Genomic DNA, 19,199 nt, shown 5'->3' with positions numbered 1-19,199 from the left:
AGCAATGACCATAGGCCATAGTTTGGACAGCACTGTTGTAAATTAGCTGAAAAGGAACATGTAAATATCTTGAATTGAGATGAATTATGTCTTGGAATTGTAGATATCATTTGCAGATATTCGTAATTGCAACAGTGTATGTGTCTGTAATGGCAAATCACATACATGTGAATGAAAAAAGTAACAGTATTTTTCTAAGGTGAAATGAATTAAAAATATCTGAAATGGTATTTGTGGATAGCAGAAATATAGTTGTAGTATCCGAATATAGTATTTGCAGTATCTGGAATTTTCTTCTTGACTGGCTAAAATTGAATTACAGATAGCTGGAAATTTTATCGAGTCGAGCTGTTCAATTTTGAAAGGGTTTGCCATACGCAGGGTGGTCTGGTTTGCACAGCGGATCAGAATTCTCACAAGGACTCAAATTCGTACATACAGTATTTACTGTATGTACGAATTGCCATATCACACCTATCTTGACCGCCCTGTCACGTATCTGTGCATGTGCCTGACTAAAGGCATATATGACAAAATAAAAAAATTGTGTTATTCCGTATATCCATTGCTCTGGCAACTGCTACTTTTCCCCCTGGCTTGTGCTGTTTTGGAATTAGTAAGCCTAGATTTTATACGGTGTATGTACAGTAAATGTTATGTTACATTTAGTTTGTTTTTACATCTTCATCAATTGTGTCATTTTAAATTATTGCTTATGTATAAAATTACAACTCATTAAATTCAATCTGTACTTGAATTCAATAGGCGTGGCTTTTTCCACAAGTCGCCGCTGTAAGGTCACCAATTTACCCAGTAATGACAGCGAGCTGAGAAGGCTGGTAGCTAGATATTGATCAGTGATAACAAAACAATTATTTCAAACAGGACTGTGGGAAATAAGATGAGGGCTGCAGGTTAATGTTTAGCGCCCTTCTTAAAGAAAATGTGGTTAAATATCACATTGATATAAATGCGGCTGGAAATGTGACAGAGTTGTGGAATAATATATGAGCTATTATTGCAGTGGAAGTGATCCCACACATTCAGCCTGAGATTAAAGGGGGCGTAAAAATGCAGAATTGCTTCCCGTACTCGATGGGGGTAATAAACTTGCAGTAATAACAAACTGCCCGTATAAAGCTTCCTATCAAAGGCACATAGTCAGCACATCTGAGAAACTCCATCTTTTCAAGCTTCTCTTCGTACTGTCTGCTAGCTACATTTAGTCAGATTTGACAGTGAAACCATTTCCATTTGTTTTATTAACCTGGATAAATCAATTAGTAATTACTACATGTTTTAAGACCTGTTATCTTGCATTTGTCCATTTTCAAAAAGAGTAGCCTCAGACACAATTAGTTGGTTGTGTGTAAATCATCCAAAAACTATTGTCATAAATTAAAGGAGCTGCATCATGCCATTTTAGGCTTTCCACAGTAAATTATTGGTTTTGATTTTAAATTTATGATTATCAAAAAAAAAACTTTTGGGAACTTTAACCCAAAAATTAATTTAAAAAGACCATACAGTACTTCAAGACTTTGAGCTTGCGTCTCATTGGCCAGGGTCTTGTCCGAATGTTGGCGATGATCTCCTTCTGATACTGAATGTTCTGGAACATCTCCTCTGGATCATCACTGTCCACCCGTTCATCCACTTTGTCATCTTCATCAGAGGAACTGCAGAGAAGAATAGAGTGGAGTTATACCCAGTTTTTAGTTTGAAACATTCCATTAAAAATACCACTTTGAGGCATTCAGAGTCTCATGTCTGTAGTCTGTACTGCTGGTTCTGTCATGTCTGTCCAGTGTAAAACTAAAATTAGAAGTGACAAATCACTTGTGAAATCCATACCTTGTTAGGACTTCTGGGATCTGTTTGTGTGTGTGTGTGTGTGTGTGTGTGTGTGTGTGCGCACGCGTGCATGCGTGCGTGCGTGCGTTCAATATTGACAGTTATGATTCCTTAAATCAATCTAACTTGACAAACTTCATTTTCAAAATCTAGAATACTTAAAATTAACGCCACCTTTGAGTTACAGTAGTACCGTAATTTTCGGACTATAAGTCGCGGTTTTTTTTCATAGTTTGGGTGGGGGGGCGACTTATACTCAGGAGCGATTTATATACATATATATGGTTTTTTTTCACTTTTTTGGGCATTTTATGGCTGGTGCGACTTATACTCCGGTGCGATTTATAGTCCGAAAATTACGGTAATCTAAACATTCATATGTATAGAAAGAATGCATGCACGACTATGCACGGCGGTAGAAAGATCTGAGCTTCCGATTTGTGTTTATTCAAAGCGACCCAGAATCTGGAGGAAAAAAAATCTCATGTTTAAAAATTGAAATCTTAACGTTATTCTTCATATCTCGCGCGCACACGCACACACGCGCACACACACACAGATTTTCCTATAGTGCATGCACCATAAAAAAAAATTACATTTATCTTGGTTTATATAGGAGCAAATGCCACTTATTATTCCTGCGTCTGATATTACTATGACTATACTCACCAACACAGAACAATTAAGTGACATATCTTGGCTATTTCAGGGATGTCAAACTAATTGTTGTCGCGGGCCGCATTAGTCATAGTTTCCTTCGAAGGGCCATTAGGACTGTCAACCCAAATGTATGAATGTCTAATACTATATACAGCAGGGGTGCCCAAGTCCGGTGCTCGAGAGCCCCTATCGAACCTGTTTTAGGTGCAGCCCTACTACAGCACACCTGATTAAAATGATCAACTCATCAGCAAGCTTTGGAAAAGCCTGATAATGATCCTGATGATTTCAATCAGGTTTGTTGCAGTAGGGATGCATCCAAATCAGGCTGGATAGGGGCTCTTGAGGACCCAACTTAGTATGTATGTATGTCTGGCTTTTGTATGATTCGTCTCCTTGCTTAGTTGGAGGTCAAACGTCAGGAAGAGGGTTGACAAAAATTCCGACAGAAGTATAAATTATGACATTTTTGGTGGAACTTAAACGCATCAGCAGTTGCAGCACAACATACGTTATGCAGGCTCCATGCCTTTCCTGATGGAAAAAGAACATTAGCATTGCTCAAGTGCCCCTTTTTTGTCACCTTAACGGATCATGGTGCTAATTAAACTGCGTGGGACATGTGCCCCCATCCCCAGTGCTATCTGTGCCTATGGTTAAGACCACCAACAACAAGCATTCACTGCTGATTCATTATACATCTGATATAGAGTATGTATGTTAGGTGCTGAAAAGCAACTGAGCAACCCATTTTACAAAACTCCATTCGGCTGTGGATGTTACACCAGTGATACCACTGAGCATTAGCAGAGGGAGAAAATAAGATTGAAATATTTTACACCAAACTTGTAACATCATAATTTTTATGACTGTCAGAGTTTTACTTTCATACACATAGAAGACCGCTTTGAAAATGATATAAATACATTTGGATTAACCTGATTTGTTAATTTGCAAGCATTACTTTGTTACTTCATGTTACTTTTTATTCTGTTAAAACAATTATTTGGAGACAATAGTGTACCGTTTTTTTCCGTGTATAATGCGCCCCCATGTATAATACGCACCCTAAAAATGGCATGTTGATGCTGGAAAAAAGCCTGTACCCATGTATAATACGCACCCAATTTTTTTTTTTTTTTTTTTAAAGTCCCAATGATCGTCACACACGCAGGGAGGCAATGGGTCCCATTTTTATAGTCTTTGGTATGGTCTTAACTAGGCTGGATGTATTTTTTTTTGTTGGCGTTGATTTCTCCGACTGCCCATAAAGGCACCACCGCGATCAGATGAAAAGAGAGGAAAGTGACGTGCGGACATGTGAAAAAGGCGGCTCTGTATGGGAGAGACGTTGAAGAGGAATAAAAACACCCTTGGAAACCAAAACTTGCCCCTCGTCGTGACTCGGAGCCGCAACAAATGTTTCGGATTTGTGTAGGGTACATTGTGACAGCAAACGAGCAGGTGATCGAGCAAGCGTCTGATACGAGAGCATTGCGTTCGTATGGAGCGTGTTTGAAGTGAACAGCAGAGATGAAAGGAACAAGGCAAAGTGTTGTGAAATAAAATATTACCTGTAATACGCATTTTGTTATTTGCTGATTGTATTAAACTATCACATTCATTGTCAGTCAAGAAGAGAAGAGGACTATTATCCCTTCTTTGACGAAATGACCAGAGCACAGTACAAACACACTATTGTCGGTCAGTCCTGTTGTTGGTTTTGTTGTACCATGATTTTCTTAAAAAAAAAAATAAAAAATTAAAAAAAAATAAAAATTAAAAAAAAATTGTACCCATGTATAATGCGCACCCCAGATTTTAGGACAATAAATTAGTTAAATTTTGCGCATTATACACGGAAAAAAACGGTATATACAATTAAATAAGTACAGTATACTAATTTATCTCATTTCTGCAAACAGCTCTTCATAAATTAGGCTGAATAGCACCCCCCCCCTCCTTAATCATGATTACTAGAGTAACATTTTCATTTTGTAAGCAATTCACAAGAAGAGGTCCATACGTGTGTAATGTGTGAGGCAAATCAAAGTAAATATGTACCCTCTATTTTTAGTTATTGCTTGCTACAGGTTTATTTGAAGAGATATACCAGAGAAGGAGTTTAATACAATGGGGGAAAATAAGATCATAAATGTATATAGTACACAGAATGGCTTACAGTAGTAGTACTTAGTGGCTAGATTTGGCATATGTCGAATACTCATTGGTGGGAGGACAATGAGGTAATTGCTCACCCCTGGTCTTGATCCTGGTAGGCTGAATAAATCTTTCTGGAATTCTTCCTGACACTCTTGTGCCGCTTGGCAGCAGACAAAGATCTGGTACTTCCAACCAAGGATTCTGAAACTGTGCTCATGTTGTCTCTTCTAAGAGTGTGTCTGTATGTGTCTGATCTGGAGCCTCACTAAAACATCCACGCCCCAGCAGAAGAACCTAAATGTCCTTTAACATCAGGCCAATCAGTGACATTCTGAACGCTTAAAGGGCCAGTGTCAACTCTTTCTTGGGTTGTGAAAATTAAATCATCTCAAAACTGGTGGCTGGTGTGAGTGTTTCTTTTTATTATTATTTTTTAGGTGAGTCTGATTGGATTTAATTTTCAGAAGTGTATACATGAAAAAAAAACGTTTCCAATTGAATAGTCTGGTTGTGTTAATCTAACTTTTCAAAAGTCAAAGTGAGGTTTGAATTACATGCTCACGTCCGGTATCATCTGGTTCACACATTGTAATAATTCAGTGGGGGGTTGTCCAAAATAATGGAGCCATCTCACTGTGCGTGGGTGTTTCTGTTTGGGGAGTTAGCAGTTTCGCAAGATTTGAATGTAAAATCACTTTACTAATCCCTCCCTGCTTTGAGTACCACCGCTCACTGATGACTGCATGAGTGTGATTCGCAAACATTACATTATGAAAGTACCTAGTTAATTGATAGAGAAGGCTGTCCAGCTTCAACAAAATAGCAGCACTATCAATACATAAGATAAACAAGTCAATGAATTCATGCTTGCCCAGACCACATCTAATCCCAGCACAGGGTAGACAGTTCTAATACAATGTATCACACATAAAATGTGAACAGTGGGAACCAAAACCCCTGAATCGATGTATAATATTTTTTTAAGTATTCCATTGGGCGGCACAGCTATGGAGATAGGGGGCGGTTTCCAAGTGCCCTCTTCATGGTGCAGATGTGCTTCCTCCATTTCAGAGACTCTTGTGCACAACTATAGCGGAGCATTTAAAGGGAATGAAAGGAACTTATTTTAATGTCCATGACTGAAATCAGCTTTGACCAATCCCACAGCGGTTAAAAGCTCCCTCTCACAGATTGGGTCCGACCTGCCTCTGCAGTTACGCTAAGCGCCACAAAATGATTTACGCTGGTAAAAAACATGGCTTGAAGTTTTATTTCGGGGAATGTACAATCAATCAAAAAATAGAGGTGAAAAACGTAACGTAGAAATGTTCCGAATTTCTCGTTGCTACTAAATCCTCAGATGCCTGAGGGCTCTTGCTCTATTTTTTGTTTTTTTGTTTTGCTAGTCGTATGCTCAATTTTAGCAAATAAAATATGGGCGTTTTTTCATGCCTTCTGTCTCTAATTGATTGACTTTCCTTGGGCGTTTATCAAATCAAATTTAGAGGTACAAGATGGGGTCAGAGGGGGATGGGGTTTTTTCTTTCATCCTCCATGGTCATATATGATAAACAATTTAATTTACAAAGGACAAATCCAAATTGCATTTTCTATTAAATCATGACCACAATTTTGACTTAAAAAATAATTTTATTAGTCCATAACAATAAAAAACAAACACAACCACGCACATTAAGACCTATTGTGCCTCATTTCACACTAATGAAAGTTGTAATATATTTTTTCAACTGACTGTAGGCCAATTTGGCCGAGCAGAAAATCAAGAATTGAGACAAGTATTCCACTTTATGTAACATATTTTTACTTTGGTATAGTTGTTTTAGTATGCATTTGTGTGCTGCATTTTACTTACAGCAGTCATTTAAGAGCCATATGAGAGGAAAATATTAAACACCTTTGAGATTGCAGCCGAATGACTAATGTATTGTTAAATCATTGAGACAGTATCAACTGATACTGTACTTGATTCTTACTTTTATACAGTTCCGAATTGGATCTCTTTTTTATACACTTTAATAAAAGGTCAAATGTGCATTTCTGTATAGTTTTTTTTCTTCATTTTGTAATCAAGTCAAGTCAAGTCAAGTCAAGTTTATTTGTATAGCCCTAAATCACAAGCAGTCTCAAAGGGCTTCACATAGACAAAAATTGACAATTATTCTCAAAGCATCCCCTGATCTTAAGCTCCCAAAAGGGCAAGGAAAAACTCAAAACCCCTGCCCGGGGAAAATGAGAAACCTTGAGAAGGGACCACAGATGGAAGGATCCCCCTTTCAGGATCACCAGGTTGTAATGGATGCAGAGAGGGCACAAATAATACATAATATGAAAATCAAAAGTAGATGTCCAAGTCAGAGCGAAGGGCTGCCAGAGGAGCCCTCTGCTATCCTGGCTGTGGAGGTTGAGCTGCAGTTCCCCCAACCTGAATTAGCCCACAAGAATCCAGATAGCCGCTGTCAGCTTGGGTGCCACCTAACCACCTCCCCGGCCTGGGAGGGGGGGGGGGGAGAGAAAACAAAACAAACTCCGGCCGAATCGGCCACTCCAAGTTAGTTAAAGGCCATGTCATAGAAATGTGTCTTTAAACGTGTCTTAAATGTTTCTACTGAGGTAGCAGTCCTAATATCCATTGGGAGGGCATTCCAAAGCTCTGGAGCCCGGATAGAAAATGCTCTAGACCCTGCAGACACTTTCTTGGCCCTCGGTGTCGCTAAAAGGGTAGCGTTTTGCGAACGAAGGTTACGAGACGGAGCATAAGGAACAACTAGGTCGACGAGATACGAAGGCGCTAAGCCATGCAATGATTTATAGGTTAATAGAAGAACCTTGAAGTCACATCTTAAATGGACCGGGAGCCAATGTAAGTTGGCTAATATTGGGGTAATGTGATCAAATTTTCTTGTCCGTGAGAGCAGCCTTGCAGCAGCATTTTGTACTAACTGTAGACTTTTGATGCGGGACTTAGGAAGACCAGAGAATAGTACATTACAGTAGTCCAGGCGCGACGTGACGAACGCATGTATAATAGTTTCCGCATCACCGGTCGAGAGGATCGGACGAATCTTTGCAATATTACGAAGGTGAAAGAACACAATTCTGGTTATATTCTTAATGTGCTTTTGAAAGGAGAGAGTTTGGTCAAACATTACCCCGAGATTAGTTACAGTATCGCTCTGAGTGATAGTACGGTTATCTATAGTTATAGCGGTTTCCTTGAACAAGTGTTGAAAACGAGTTGGACCAATTATCAACATCTCAGTTTTATCTGGGTTAAGACGAAGGAAGTTGAGAGACATCCATTGCTTGATCTCCGCAAGGCATGCCTCAAGATTACAACAATCACGCGGATCTGTCATCGATAATGGCATATATAATTGGGTGTCATCCGCGTAGCATTGAAAACTAATATTATATTTACGTATTATGTCCCCAAGCGGGATCATATAAATATTAAATAAAATTGGTCCGAGAACCGATCCCTGTGGGACACCACACGTAACATTATAGAGCTCAGAGGACGCATTGCCATGGACCACTCGGTGCGTCCTATTTGATAGATAGGAATGGAACCAGCCTAGTGCTGACCCTGAAATACCAACACAACTTTTAAGACGCCCTAATAAAATATCAAAGTCTACAGTGTCGAAGGCAGCACTAAGATCGAGTAGTAACAGTACAGATGAAGTGTTTGAATCCATAGCTATGAGGAGATCGTTAGTCACTTTAGCAAGTGCTGTCTCAGTGGAATGATTAGCTCTAAAACCAGACTGAAAAGAGTCATATCGATTATTGGCGACCATGTAATCATTAAGCTGCTGTGCTACTACTTTTTCAAGAAGTTTTGCTATAAATGGGAGGTTTGAAACTGGCCTATAATTACTGAGACAGTCCGGGTCAAGATTTGGTCGCTTAAGCAACGGTTTAATGATAGCGGTTTTGAAGGCTGTTGGCACTATCCCAGAGGAGACAGACAGCTTGATTATATTTAAGACAGACGGTCCTAAAATATGAAATAATTCTTTAAGTAGTTTGGCTGGAAGAGGGTCGAGCAAACATGTTGTTTGTTTAGCCGCACTAACCATTTGTGTAAGCCTTTCAAGGGACACGCTATTAAAAGTTGAGAGGGTTGTTGCATGATCATCAGCGTTGGTACACGGCGGGCTCGACCGCGCGACTGGAATGGTATTCTTGATCTCGTCCCTAATGGACTCAACCTTTTGAGCAAAAAATTTAATGAACTCGTCAGCTGAGTGGAAGGAATTATCGGGGGTCGGCTGGCGTAGAGTCAGCTTTGCCACTGTATCAAATAGGTGTTTCGGATTGTTTTTATTGAGATTAATAACTTGCGAGAAATACCGAGTTTTTGCTAAGATAAGCGCATCTTTATATTTCAGGAGGCTGTCCTGCCATGCCTGATGGAAAACCTCAAGTTTGGTTAGACGCCATCTGCGCTCATGCTTTCTACATAATTGCTTAAGCGTACGCGTTTCATCCGTGAACCACGGAGTAGGCAATCTACGGCGAGTTTTCAGACATAACGGCGCCACAGAGTCAATGGCATTTAACAATGTCGCATTGAATTCATTTGTAAGGTTATCAACAGAGCCGGTGTACGCGGGAAATATGGCAGTTGCCGGCGACAGTAACTCAGATAGCGCAGTTGCAGTCATGGAGTTAAAATTACGGCTCCTATAATTCCGATTGCTCTCTTGTCTTTGACAAGAAACTAAAATTTCAAATTTTATTAAGTAATGATCAGACAAAACAGTAGTGTATGGCAGCACTGCTATATTTGAGGTTGCAAGTCCTCGGGATAATACCAGATCTATGGTATTTCCATTCTTATGCGTTGCTGCCTGTACGGCTTGCGAAAAACCAAACATATCAGTTAAAGTCTGAAACGCCGAAGTAAGTGGCTCTGACGGTAAATTCATGTGGATGTTGAAATCACCCATGATAATTATATTATCGGCATTGGTTACGAGATCAGCCACGAATTCTGAAAATTCATCCAGGAAGCCAGAGTAAGCCCCGGGTGGACGGTAAATAACAGCAAGATAAAATGACGGTAAAGCGGTGGATCGGACAGTGAGAACTTCAAATGTTTTAAATACATTGGTCGAACGAGGCCTAAGTCTCAGCTCAGAATTCGAGATGAGGGCGACACCCCCACCCTTTTTTCGAGGACGCGCCACATGCGAGCTCACAAAATTTGGAGGCGAGGCCTCATTAAGCGGCAGCAGTTCATTAGGTTTTAACCAGGTCTCGCAGAGACCAAAAACGTTTAGATTATGTTCCGTGATGAGGTCATTAACGAGAACTGCTTTTGTATGAAGCGATCTAATATTCATAAAACCGAGTTTAAGCGTAATCGGTCGGTCAGGGTGCGTATCTATCGAAGGATATTTAAACGAGATGCGAGTAAGATTGTGTTCTCTAGGCCTGACATCACCTCTCGAATGTTTGTTAGCGCGGCGGGACGATACGACCGTGGGAATCTGATAGTAAATATTTGTTACACATGTAAAATTATCTGAAACAGGCACCGTTTCATCAGCAAAACCGGTTGGGGTGGAGTGATTGGATTTGTCTACTACTAATGTATTTTATGAGCATTTGTTCCAGTAACATTTTTATAATGAGGGGCAGAAGGATGGCGCTAAAGTGAGACAGTGGAGGCTGGACAGATGTCCTTTATTTAATTGTTGACTGGATGATTAGACTCAGTGGAGCACTTTTGATGCTGATGGCAGGGATAATGTAAAACTTCAGATAAAAAGCTGCCCATGTGAATAGGGGGATTGAACAGAGAACTGTAATAAATGCATTACATGTAAAAGCCTTAAAAATCACAATTAAATCTTTGTACAAGTACATGTCACTATGGATGGAAGTCATTTGCATCATAATTTTGTCTCAAAGTTAAACTTTGACCCGTTTGGCCATTGTGTGCTCCCTCCCATATGGATGTGATTAAGTATATATTCTGTCGCACATACAATGAAAACCTTTTGTAACAATATCAAAAGTTACCTTTTGTAACAATAACAATATAAAATGGTAAAGGGTTGTCATTTATAATTACAGACTAACAGTTCCTGCTGTAAGTACAAGTTGTTCAAATTCCTATGAGAACAATCCAGTTGGAAATCCATTTGACGGACATTTCACAATATATTTCAGGATTTTAGTGCTCTAAACATAGAATAGAACATTAAATGGACAAACAGGCATATATTGATCATTTTTCTTTAAATGTACAGAGTAATTCATGGATAATTTCATTTTGTATCACTTCTGTGAATCAATAAGGCAACAAAGCACTCAGTGAAAAAGACAAAATGGCAGCTTCACAAATATGAAAAAATGTGGGTACTGCCTAAAAGCGATGTAGACTACCGTTTTTTTCCGTGTATAATGCGCCCCCATGTATAATACGCACCCTAAAAATGGCATGTTGATGCTGGAAAAAAGCCTGTACCCATGTATAATACGCACCCAATTTTTTTTTTTTTTTTTTTAAAGTCCCAATGATCGTCACACACGCAGGGAGGCAATGGGTCCCATTTTTATAGTCTTTGGTATGGTCTTAACTAGGCTGGATGTATTTTTTTTTGTTGGCGTTGATTTCTCCGACTGCCCATAAAGGCACCACCGCGATCAGATGAAAAGAGAGGAAAGTGACGTGCGGACATGTGAAAAAGGCGGCTCTGTATGGGAGAGACGTTGAAGAGGAATAAAAACACCCTTGGAAACCAAAACTTGCCCCTCGTCGTGACTCGGAGCCGCAACAAATGTTTCGGATTTGTGTAGGGTACATTGTGACAGCAAACGAGCAGGTGATCGAGCAAGCGTCTGATACGAGAGCATTGCGTTCGTATGGAGCGTGTTTGAAGTGAACAGCAGAGATGAAAGGAACAAGGCAAAGTGTTGTGAAATAAAATATTACCTGTAATACGCATTGTTATTTGCTGATTGTATTAAACTATCACATTCATTGTCAGTCAAGAAGAGAAGAGGACTATTATCCCTTCTTTGACGAAATGACCAGAGCACAGTACAAACACACTATTGTCGGTCAGTCCTGTTGTTGGTTTTGTTGTACCATGATTTTCTTAAAAAAAAAAAAAAAAATTAAAAAAAAAAAAAAATTTAAAAAAAATTGTACCCATGTATAATGCGCACCCCAGATTTTAGGACAATAAATTAGTTAAATTTTGCGCATTATACACGGAAAAAAACGGTACGTCAAATTGTGTGTACCGTAATTTCTGGACTATAAGCCGCACCGGACTATAAACCGCACCAGCTAAAATCCGGGGATATTTTAGTTTATTTCTTATATAAGCCGCACCGGACTATAAGCCGCACGTGCACACGAGTTTTTTTACAAAGAAAGACAGTCCACAGAAAGCCTTTTTAAAGTTTTAATAACATACTTTAACATGTCTTTCTAAACATTGCCTGTGACGCAGCAGTATTACCGCAGCAACACGGAAGTGTGCACGCGAGTTATTAACAAAGAAAGACTGAACACAGAAAGCTTTTTTAAAGTTTTAATAACATACCTTAACATTTCTTTCCAAACACTGCCTGTGACGCAGCAGTAATACCGCAGCAACACGGAAGTAACACAGCACTAATAGGGTTTGATTAAATAAAACATACCGGTAAAAGTCACTGAGACGCGGCGGTAACACAGCAGCAACACGGTAGCACAGCACTAACAGGGCTGATTAAAAAAGCATACAAGTAAAAGTAAAAAAAAGAGCTTCATCGTCTTCATCTTCCTCCTGTGCATTGAAACCATCGAAGTCTTCCGATTGGAATAGCGTTAGTTATCCTTTGCCACACACTTTCTCAGTATCTCTTTCGTCGTCGGTTTTATGCATTTCTTCTAGCATTTTCCATGATGAGGGTCTGCTCATGCTAATTTTATTCATGCACAAAGCGCTAAATTACATTAAACTAGCGAGCGACACGTATAGCTCCAGAGTAGACGGGACCACGAAATAAAGAAAAGGGTGATGCAACACAATGTCATCAACATCGACTGCCTTTAGCTTAAAAGCGGCATCATATGCATTTCTTTTGTCCCCCATAATGACGGTTTGTGTATAAAAGCTTCCTTTCAGTAATGTCCGTCTTGATCTTGTTCTGTCTCATCTTTGTGTAAATTCTACGGCACTATTTGCCTGGCGGATGGACATGCGATCAACACACCACTTTTCTCCCCAGTGACCGTGTCATACATCCCTCCACCCAGCAAAGCGGTGCCGCACAACAGCGGTCCACAGCCTTTTTACGAGTGTATAAAAGTGATCAAGTCATCACAAAAATCACGGAAATAATCATATATAAGCCCCCCATAATGATGGTTTGTGTATAAAAGCTTCCTTTCAGTAATGTCCGTCTTGATCTCGTTCTGTCTCATCTTTGTGTAAATTTTACGGCACTATTTGCCTGGCGGATGGACATGCGATCAACACACCACTTTTCTCCCCAGTGACCGTGTCATATCCCTCCGCCCAGCAAAGCGGTGCTGCACAACAGCAGTCCACAGCCTTTTTACGAGTGTATAAAAGTGATCAAGTCGTCACAAAAATCACGGAAAAAATCATATACATATAAGCCCCCCATAATGACGGTTTGTGTATAAAAGCTTCCTTTCAGTATTGTCCGTCTTGATCTCGTTCTGTCTCATCTTTGTGTAAATTCTACGGCACTATTTGCCTGGCGGATGGACATGCGATCAACACACCACTTTTCTCCCCAGTGACCGTGTCATACATCCCTCCACCCAGCAAAGCGGTGCCGCACAACAGCGGTCCACAGCCTTTTTACGAGTGTATAAAAGTGATCAAGTCATCACAAAAATCACGGAAAAAATCCTATAAAAGCCGCACCGGACTATAAGCCGCAGGGTTCAAAATTTGAGAAAAAAGTCGCGGCTTATAGTCCGAAATTTACGGTACTGTGTATTTTGTATATCTATGGTAAATATTTAATATATGTCCATGAGAATACTTCATTTTGTATGTAGACATTGAGTAAAGAAAATGAAATCTCCCCAGTTCGTTTTTCTAAATAATATAAAAGGAAAATTATTTTTAAAAATATGATCCTGGAGTCTAATTTTGCGTTGACGCACCTTAGCTTTATTTGCAATGCTTAGCCTTTTACACAAGGAGTTTATAAGGTTGTGCATGAATCAGTAGTGACTCGAATAGCGATGCAAAGCAGTCATTAAAAAATAATTACATTGTAGGATTTGAGTCAAAACCGGAAGTGTCCACTTCCACTACAAACTGCCGATGTATGTATGGCATAGTGAGGATTGGTGCTGTGGCGAAGTGTTCCTTGAGGGTTTGGAATGCGGCCGGGGACCATCTGAAACACATTTGAGGAGAGGGGAGTGCATTTTTACCAACTAACATGCACACAACAAACAACTTTTCATTTTGGAACATGAAATAAAAGCAAAATATTTCATTTTCAATGATAAAGCATTATGGGAGAAGTCATCATTCATGCGCTGTCATTTTTTTTCCTTTTTGGCCAGACAAAGGTAAAGTGTTTTCTACTGAATCTGAAAAATAAAACAAAACAACAACAAAAAACAATCAAATTCAAAGAAATATTCGGAGTGGCAACCAGTTGTGTGAAGCGGAGGTGCAAGTAATGGAGGAGGAGATGCCTGAATTTTGAATTGCTGTATTGAGTGAGCTTTATTTTTGGATGGATGGATGGATGGATGGATGGATGGATTCAGAGTGGCAACAAGTTGTGTGAAGCGGAGGTGCAACTAATGCAGGAGGAGATGCCTGAATTTTGAATTGCAGTATTGAGTGAGCTTTATTTATATATTATATTTATATTATATTATATATTATATATATTTATTTCATTTATATTTTTAACTGTTTTTGTATTGTATTTTTAAATAATACACCTGGCTTAATTGGTTTACTGATGCACCTGACCCTTTTACTTTTGAATTTAATTTATCAAGCACACCACCAATAAAAATGTTGATTTCAAATCTTTTGTTAGTGTATTCAACTAATTAATCATGCACTACAATTTTGAAACGTCGTAAGATTCAAAATCTTTATTTGCTGACCTTTATTACACATGTGGTTAAATTTTGATTAATTAATTACAAACCCTGTAATTATGCAGATTATGTTTTTAAATCGCCTGACAGCACAAATACGAACTCTAGATGGCATTTATGGCTGGCACTGATTTATTCACTGCGGGTCCTTGGTTTACGACGGCCTCGAGTTACGTTGTTTTGTGTTTATGACACGTCTCATATATTTCATCTCATATATTTATAGCCTTTATTCGACCTAAGTGGTTTTGCGTCGTAAGCGTCGTAAGATTCGTAACGTGCGCGGGAACTTGTTGCTGCGCACGGCCGAAGAATACACCGTGAGAGAGGCTGTGGACCGAGGAAGACGGCGTTACCCACTCACATGGTATACGCCAGGGGTCACCAACACGGTGCCCGCGGGAACCAGGTCGCCCGTGAGGACCACGTGAGTCGCCTGCAGGGCTGTTTTAAAATTAGCTCAAATAGCGGCACTTATGAGTGAGCTGCATCTATTTATTTTATTTTTGCTATTCTTGTTTAAATCACACATGTGAACTGGAAATGACTACCGTTTTTTTCCGTGTATAATACGCAAAATCTAACTAATTTATTGTCCTAAAATCTGGGGTGCGCATTATACATGGGTACAAAGTTTTTAAATTGTTTTTTTTTTTTTCTTTTTTTAAATTTTTTTTTTCTTTTTTTTTTAAGAAAATCATGGTACAACAAAACCAACAACAGGACTGACCGACAAAGACGTGGAACAAAAAGACAGGGTGACATTACCAAAGACAGGAACAGACACCAAACAGACATCATGACAGTAACACATGCAATGATCCGACGGTGAGCGAGGGGCAGACAGGACTTAAATACAAAACACGTTACAAGAACAATAGTGTGTTTGTACTGTGCTCTGGTCATTTCGTCAAAGAAGGGATAATAGTCCTCTTCTCTTCTTGACTGACAATGAATGTGATAGTTTAATACAATCAGCAAATAACAAAATGCGTATTACAGGTAATATTTTATTTCACAACACTTTGCCTTGTTCCTTTCGTCTCTGCTGTTCACTTCAAACACGCTCCATACGAACGCAATGCTCTCGTATCAGACGCTTGCTCGATCACCTGCTCGTTTGCTGTCACAATGTACCCTACACAAATCCGAAACATTTGTTGCGGCTCCGAGTCACGACGAGGGGCAAGTTTTGGTTTCCAAGGGTGTTTTTATTCCTCTTCAACGTCTCTCCCATACAGAGCCGCCTTTTTCACATGTCCGCACGTCACTTTCCTCTCTTTTCATCTGATCGCGGTGGTGCCTTTATGGGCAGTCGGAGAAATCAATGCCAACAAAAAAAAATACATCCAGCCTAGTTAAGACCATACCAAAGACTATAAAAATGGGACCCATTGCCTCCCTGCGTGTGTGACGATCATTGGGACTTAAAAAAAAAAAAATTTTAAAAAATAAAAATAAAAAAAATTAAAAATAATTGGGTGCGTATTATACATGGGTACAGGCTTTTTTCCAGCATCAACATGCCATTTTTAGGGTGCGTATTATACATGGGGGCGCATTATACACGGAAAAAAACGGTATTTATCTTTTTATTTATTCATTTATTTAGAAAAAAAAGATGAATATAAATTAATTTTGACCAACTATAGTATCGTATTGGCCCGAATATAAGACGACCCCCTCTCATCCAGCTTGCGGTGCCTGCCTCCACCTGTCAGTGGATCACCAGCTTCCTGACCAACAGGAGACAGCGTGTGAGGCTGGGGGGCACCACATCTGACACCCGGACCACCAATACTGGAGCCCCTCAGGGTTGCGTCCTCTCCCCACTGCTCTTCTCTCTCTACACCAACGATTTCTCCTCCGATGACTCTCCTGTGAAGCTCCTGAAGTATGCAGACGACACCACTCTCATCGGACTGATCCAGGACGGTGATGAGACTGCGTACAGACAGGAGGTGGAGCGGCTGGTCCACTGGTGCAGCCAAAACCACCTAGAGCTGAACCCGCTCAAGACCGTGGAGATGACAGTGGACTTCAGGCGAGACCCTTCACCACTTTTACCCCTCACTATCCGCAGTAATACTATTCTCTCCACAGACACCTTCAAGTTCCTGGGAACCACAATCTCTCGGGACCTGAAATGGACTGGCCACATAGACTCTGTCCGGAAGAAGGCCCAGCAGAGGCTGTACTTCCTGAGACTGGGGGGCACCACATCTGACACCCGGACCACCAATACTGGAGCCCCTCAGGGTTGCGTCCTCTCCCCACTGCTCTTCTCTCTCTACACCAACGATTTCTCCTCCGATGACTCTCCTGTGAAGCTCCTGAAGTATGCAGACGACACCACTCTCATCGGACTGATCCAGGACGGTGATGAGACTGCGTACAGACAGGAGGTGGAGCGGCTGGTCCACTGGTGCAGCCAAAACCACCTAGAGCTGAACCCGCTCAAGACCGTGGAGATGACAGTGGACTTCAGGCGAGACCCTTCACCACTTTTACCCCTCACTATCCGCAGTAATACTATTCTCTCCACAGACACCTTCAAGTTCCTGGGAACCACAATCTCTCGGGACCTGAAATGGACTGGCCACATAGACTCTGTCCGGAAGAAGGCCCAGCAGAGGCTGTACTTCCTGAGACAGCTCAAGAAGTTCAACCTGCCGCGAGAGCTTCTGAAGACCTTCTACATTGCCATCATCCAGTCTGTCCTCTGCACCTCCATCACTGTCTGGTTTGGATCGGCCTCCAAACAAGACAAGCACAGACTGCAACGGACAATCAGGACTGCAGAAAAGATAATTGGAATCAACCTCCCATCTATCCAAGACTTGTACCTGTCGAGGACCAGGAAACGTGCAAGGAACATTTCTACATACCCTTCTCACCCAGGTTGCAGTCTGTTTGAACTACTCCCTTCCGGACGGCGTTATAGAGCTCGGTACGCCAAAACCAGCAGACACAGAGACAGCTTCTTCCCCCAGGCTGTTGCTCTGATGAACTCACACCACTCTTAGAGTCTCAGAGTCATTACTGTGCAATAACATCCTGCTCTCCACACCTTTTTTGAATTTGTCTACACTGTTTGTACTATGTGTCCTCGGCATCCATTGCAGCCTGGTCATCCTGGATAAGGGACCTTCCCATCTGTGGTCTCTTCTCAAGGTTTCTCATTTCCCCGAGCTGGAGTTGTGAGTTTTTCCTTGCCCTCTTGGGAGTTTAAGATCAGGGGATGTTTGAGAATATTTGCCATATTTCACATGTCCTGAGTGTTGTTAGTCACCTAAATGTTGAACAGAGGGTGTGATTTACCGAAGTCAAATTCCTTGTTTGGCACGCTCAAACATGGCGAATAAAAACTCTTGAATCTTCAAGACTCAAGTTTGAAAAAAGACTTTTTGAACACCAAATTTAATTTTTATACAGAAAATAATTACAGTACATCTGAAACAAATGATCCTGTCGAGCTCTTGAAAGCGGCCGCTCTGAGGACCACGGAAAGCTTTTCTCTGATTGTGAGTATTTTTAAGACGATCTTTTTGAGCTCGCCGTACATTACACTCTGTGACACCATATTTCACAGCCGCTTTGCAATTGTTTGAAGACTCTGCTTCATTTATCACCATCATCTTGAAGTTTGCATCATAACGTCTCCTCAGCAGCCGGTTAACCTGGACGATCTTTGACCCACTTTTCTCCAGATTGTCGCTACATTTCTGTTGGGGAGCCTGAGGACTGTATAGGAGGTTGGCTCGGAAGGTTATGCTCTTTTCGCCCCCAGGTGTCGGTCAGAACACAGGAGGAAAGATGTGGTTCAGTTTTGATTGCTCTGAATTATTGGCAAAGACGTAACAGGCACTGTGGCTAATAGGGGCATACAGGCAAACTGGCAAAAGGGTATAGGCACAGTTTTGGTCGTAAGGATGTGAGAGCAGGTGTGTGTAGTGTACATGGGTCTTTGGGTGTGTGAATGTGATTCTTGTGTGTGATTATTGTATGAAGCGTGTGAAGGGTGTGTGAGGTGTGTGTGGTGTGTGGGGTGTGTGTGTGTACGTGTGCGTGCGTGTGTGTGTGTGTAGTGTGTGTGTGTGGGATGTGTGGGATTCTGTAACAGACAGAAATACAGCACGTAGGTCAACACTCAACTTCTGATGTCACACAACACGACGGCACACATTACATAACTGACTGGACGTAACGGTTCCACTATACTAAATAACCATAAATAAAATACTCTCAGCAACACACCAAACATAAGTCATCGAGACAACAAAATACATTTGCTGGCGACCGTTAGCATTCCCTTTAAAGATATCTGGCGCCATCTAGCGTTGTGAATGGGTATAATGTCTAGAACCCGAATGTAAGACGAACA

At 40.7% G+C, this 19,199-nt stretch overlaps 1 protein-coding gene across 2 annotated transcripts in view; it reads right to left on the bottom strand.

The window, feature by feature from the left end:
• LOC119120155 (transmembrane channel-like protein 3) overlaps positions 1-4,976 on the bottom strand; it is a 124,236-nt gene extending 119,260 nt beyond the window's left edge. For both annotated transcript variants that reach the window (XM_037246787.1, XM_037246788.1), the window contains exons 1-2: positions 4,773-4,976; positions 1,533-1,679 (exon numbers count right to left, since the gene is read on the bottom strand). In XM_037246787.1, coding sequence (XP_037102682.1) covers positions 1,533-1,679; positions 4,773-4,894 — 269 coding nt within the window. In that variant the 5' untranslated portion in view covers positions 4,895-4,976. The remainder of the gene's footprint in view (positions 1-1,532; positions 1,680-4,772) is intronic.
• Between the last annotated feature and the right edge of the window lie 14,223 nt (positions 4,977-19,199).

This window comes from Syngnathus acus, chromosome 3 (genome assembly GCF_901709675.1).
Source record: "Syngnathus acus chromosome 3, fSynAcu1.2, whole genome shotgun sequence".
NCBI classification, from domain to species: domain Eukaryota; kingdom Metazoa; phylum Chordata; class Actinopteri; order Syngnathiformes; family Syngnathidae; genus Syngnathus; species Syngnathus acus.
Note: the sequence above shows the minus strand (reverse complement) of the source record. Positions and strands in the feature narration are given on the sequence as shown.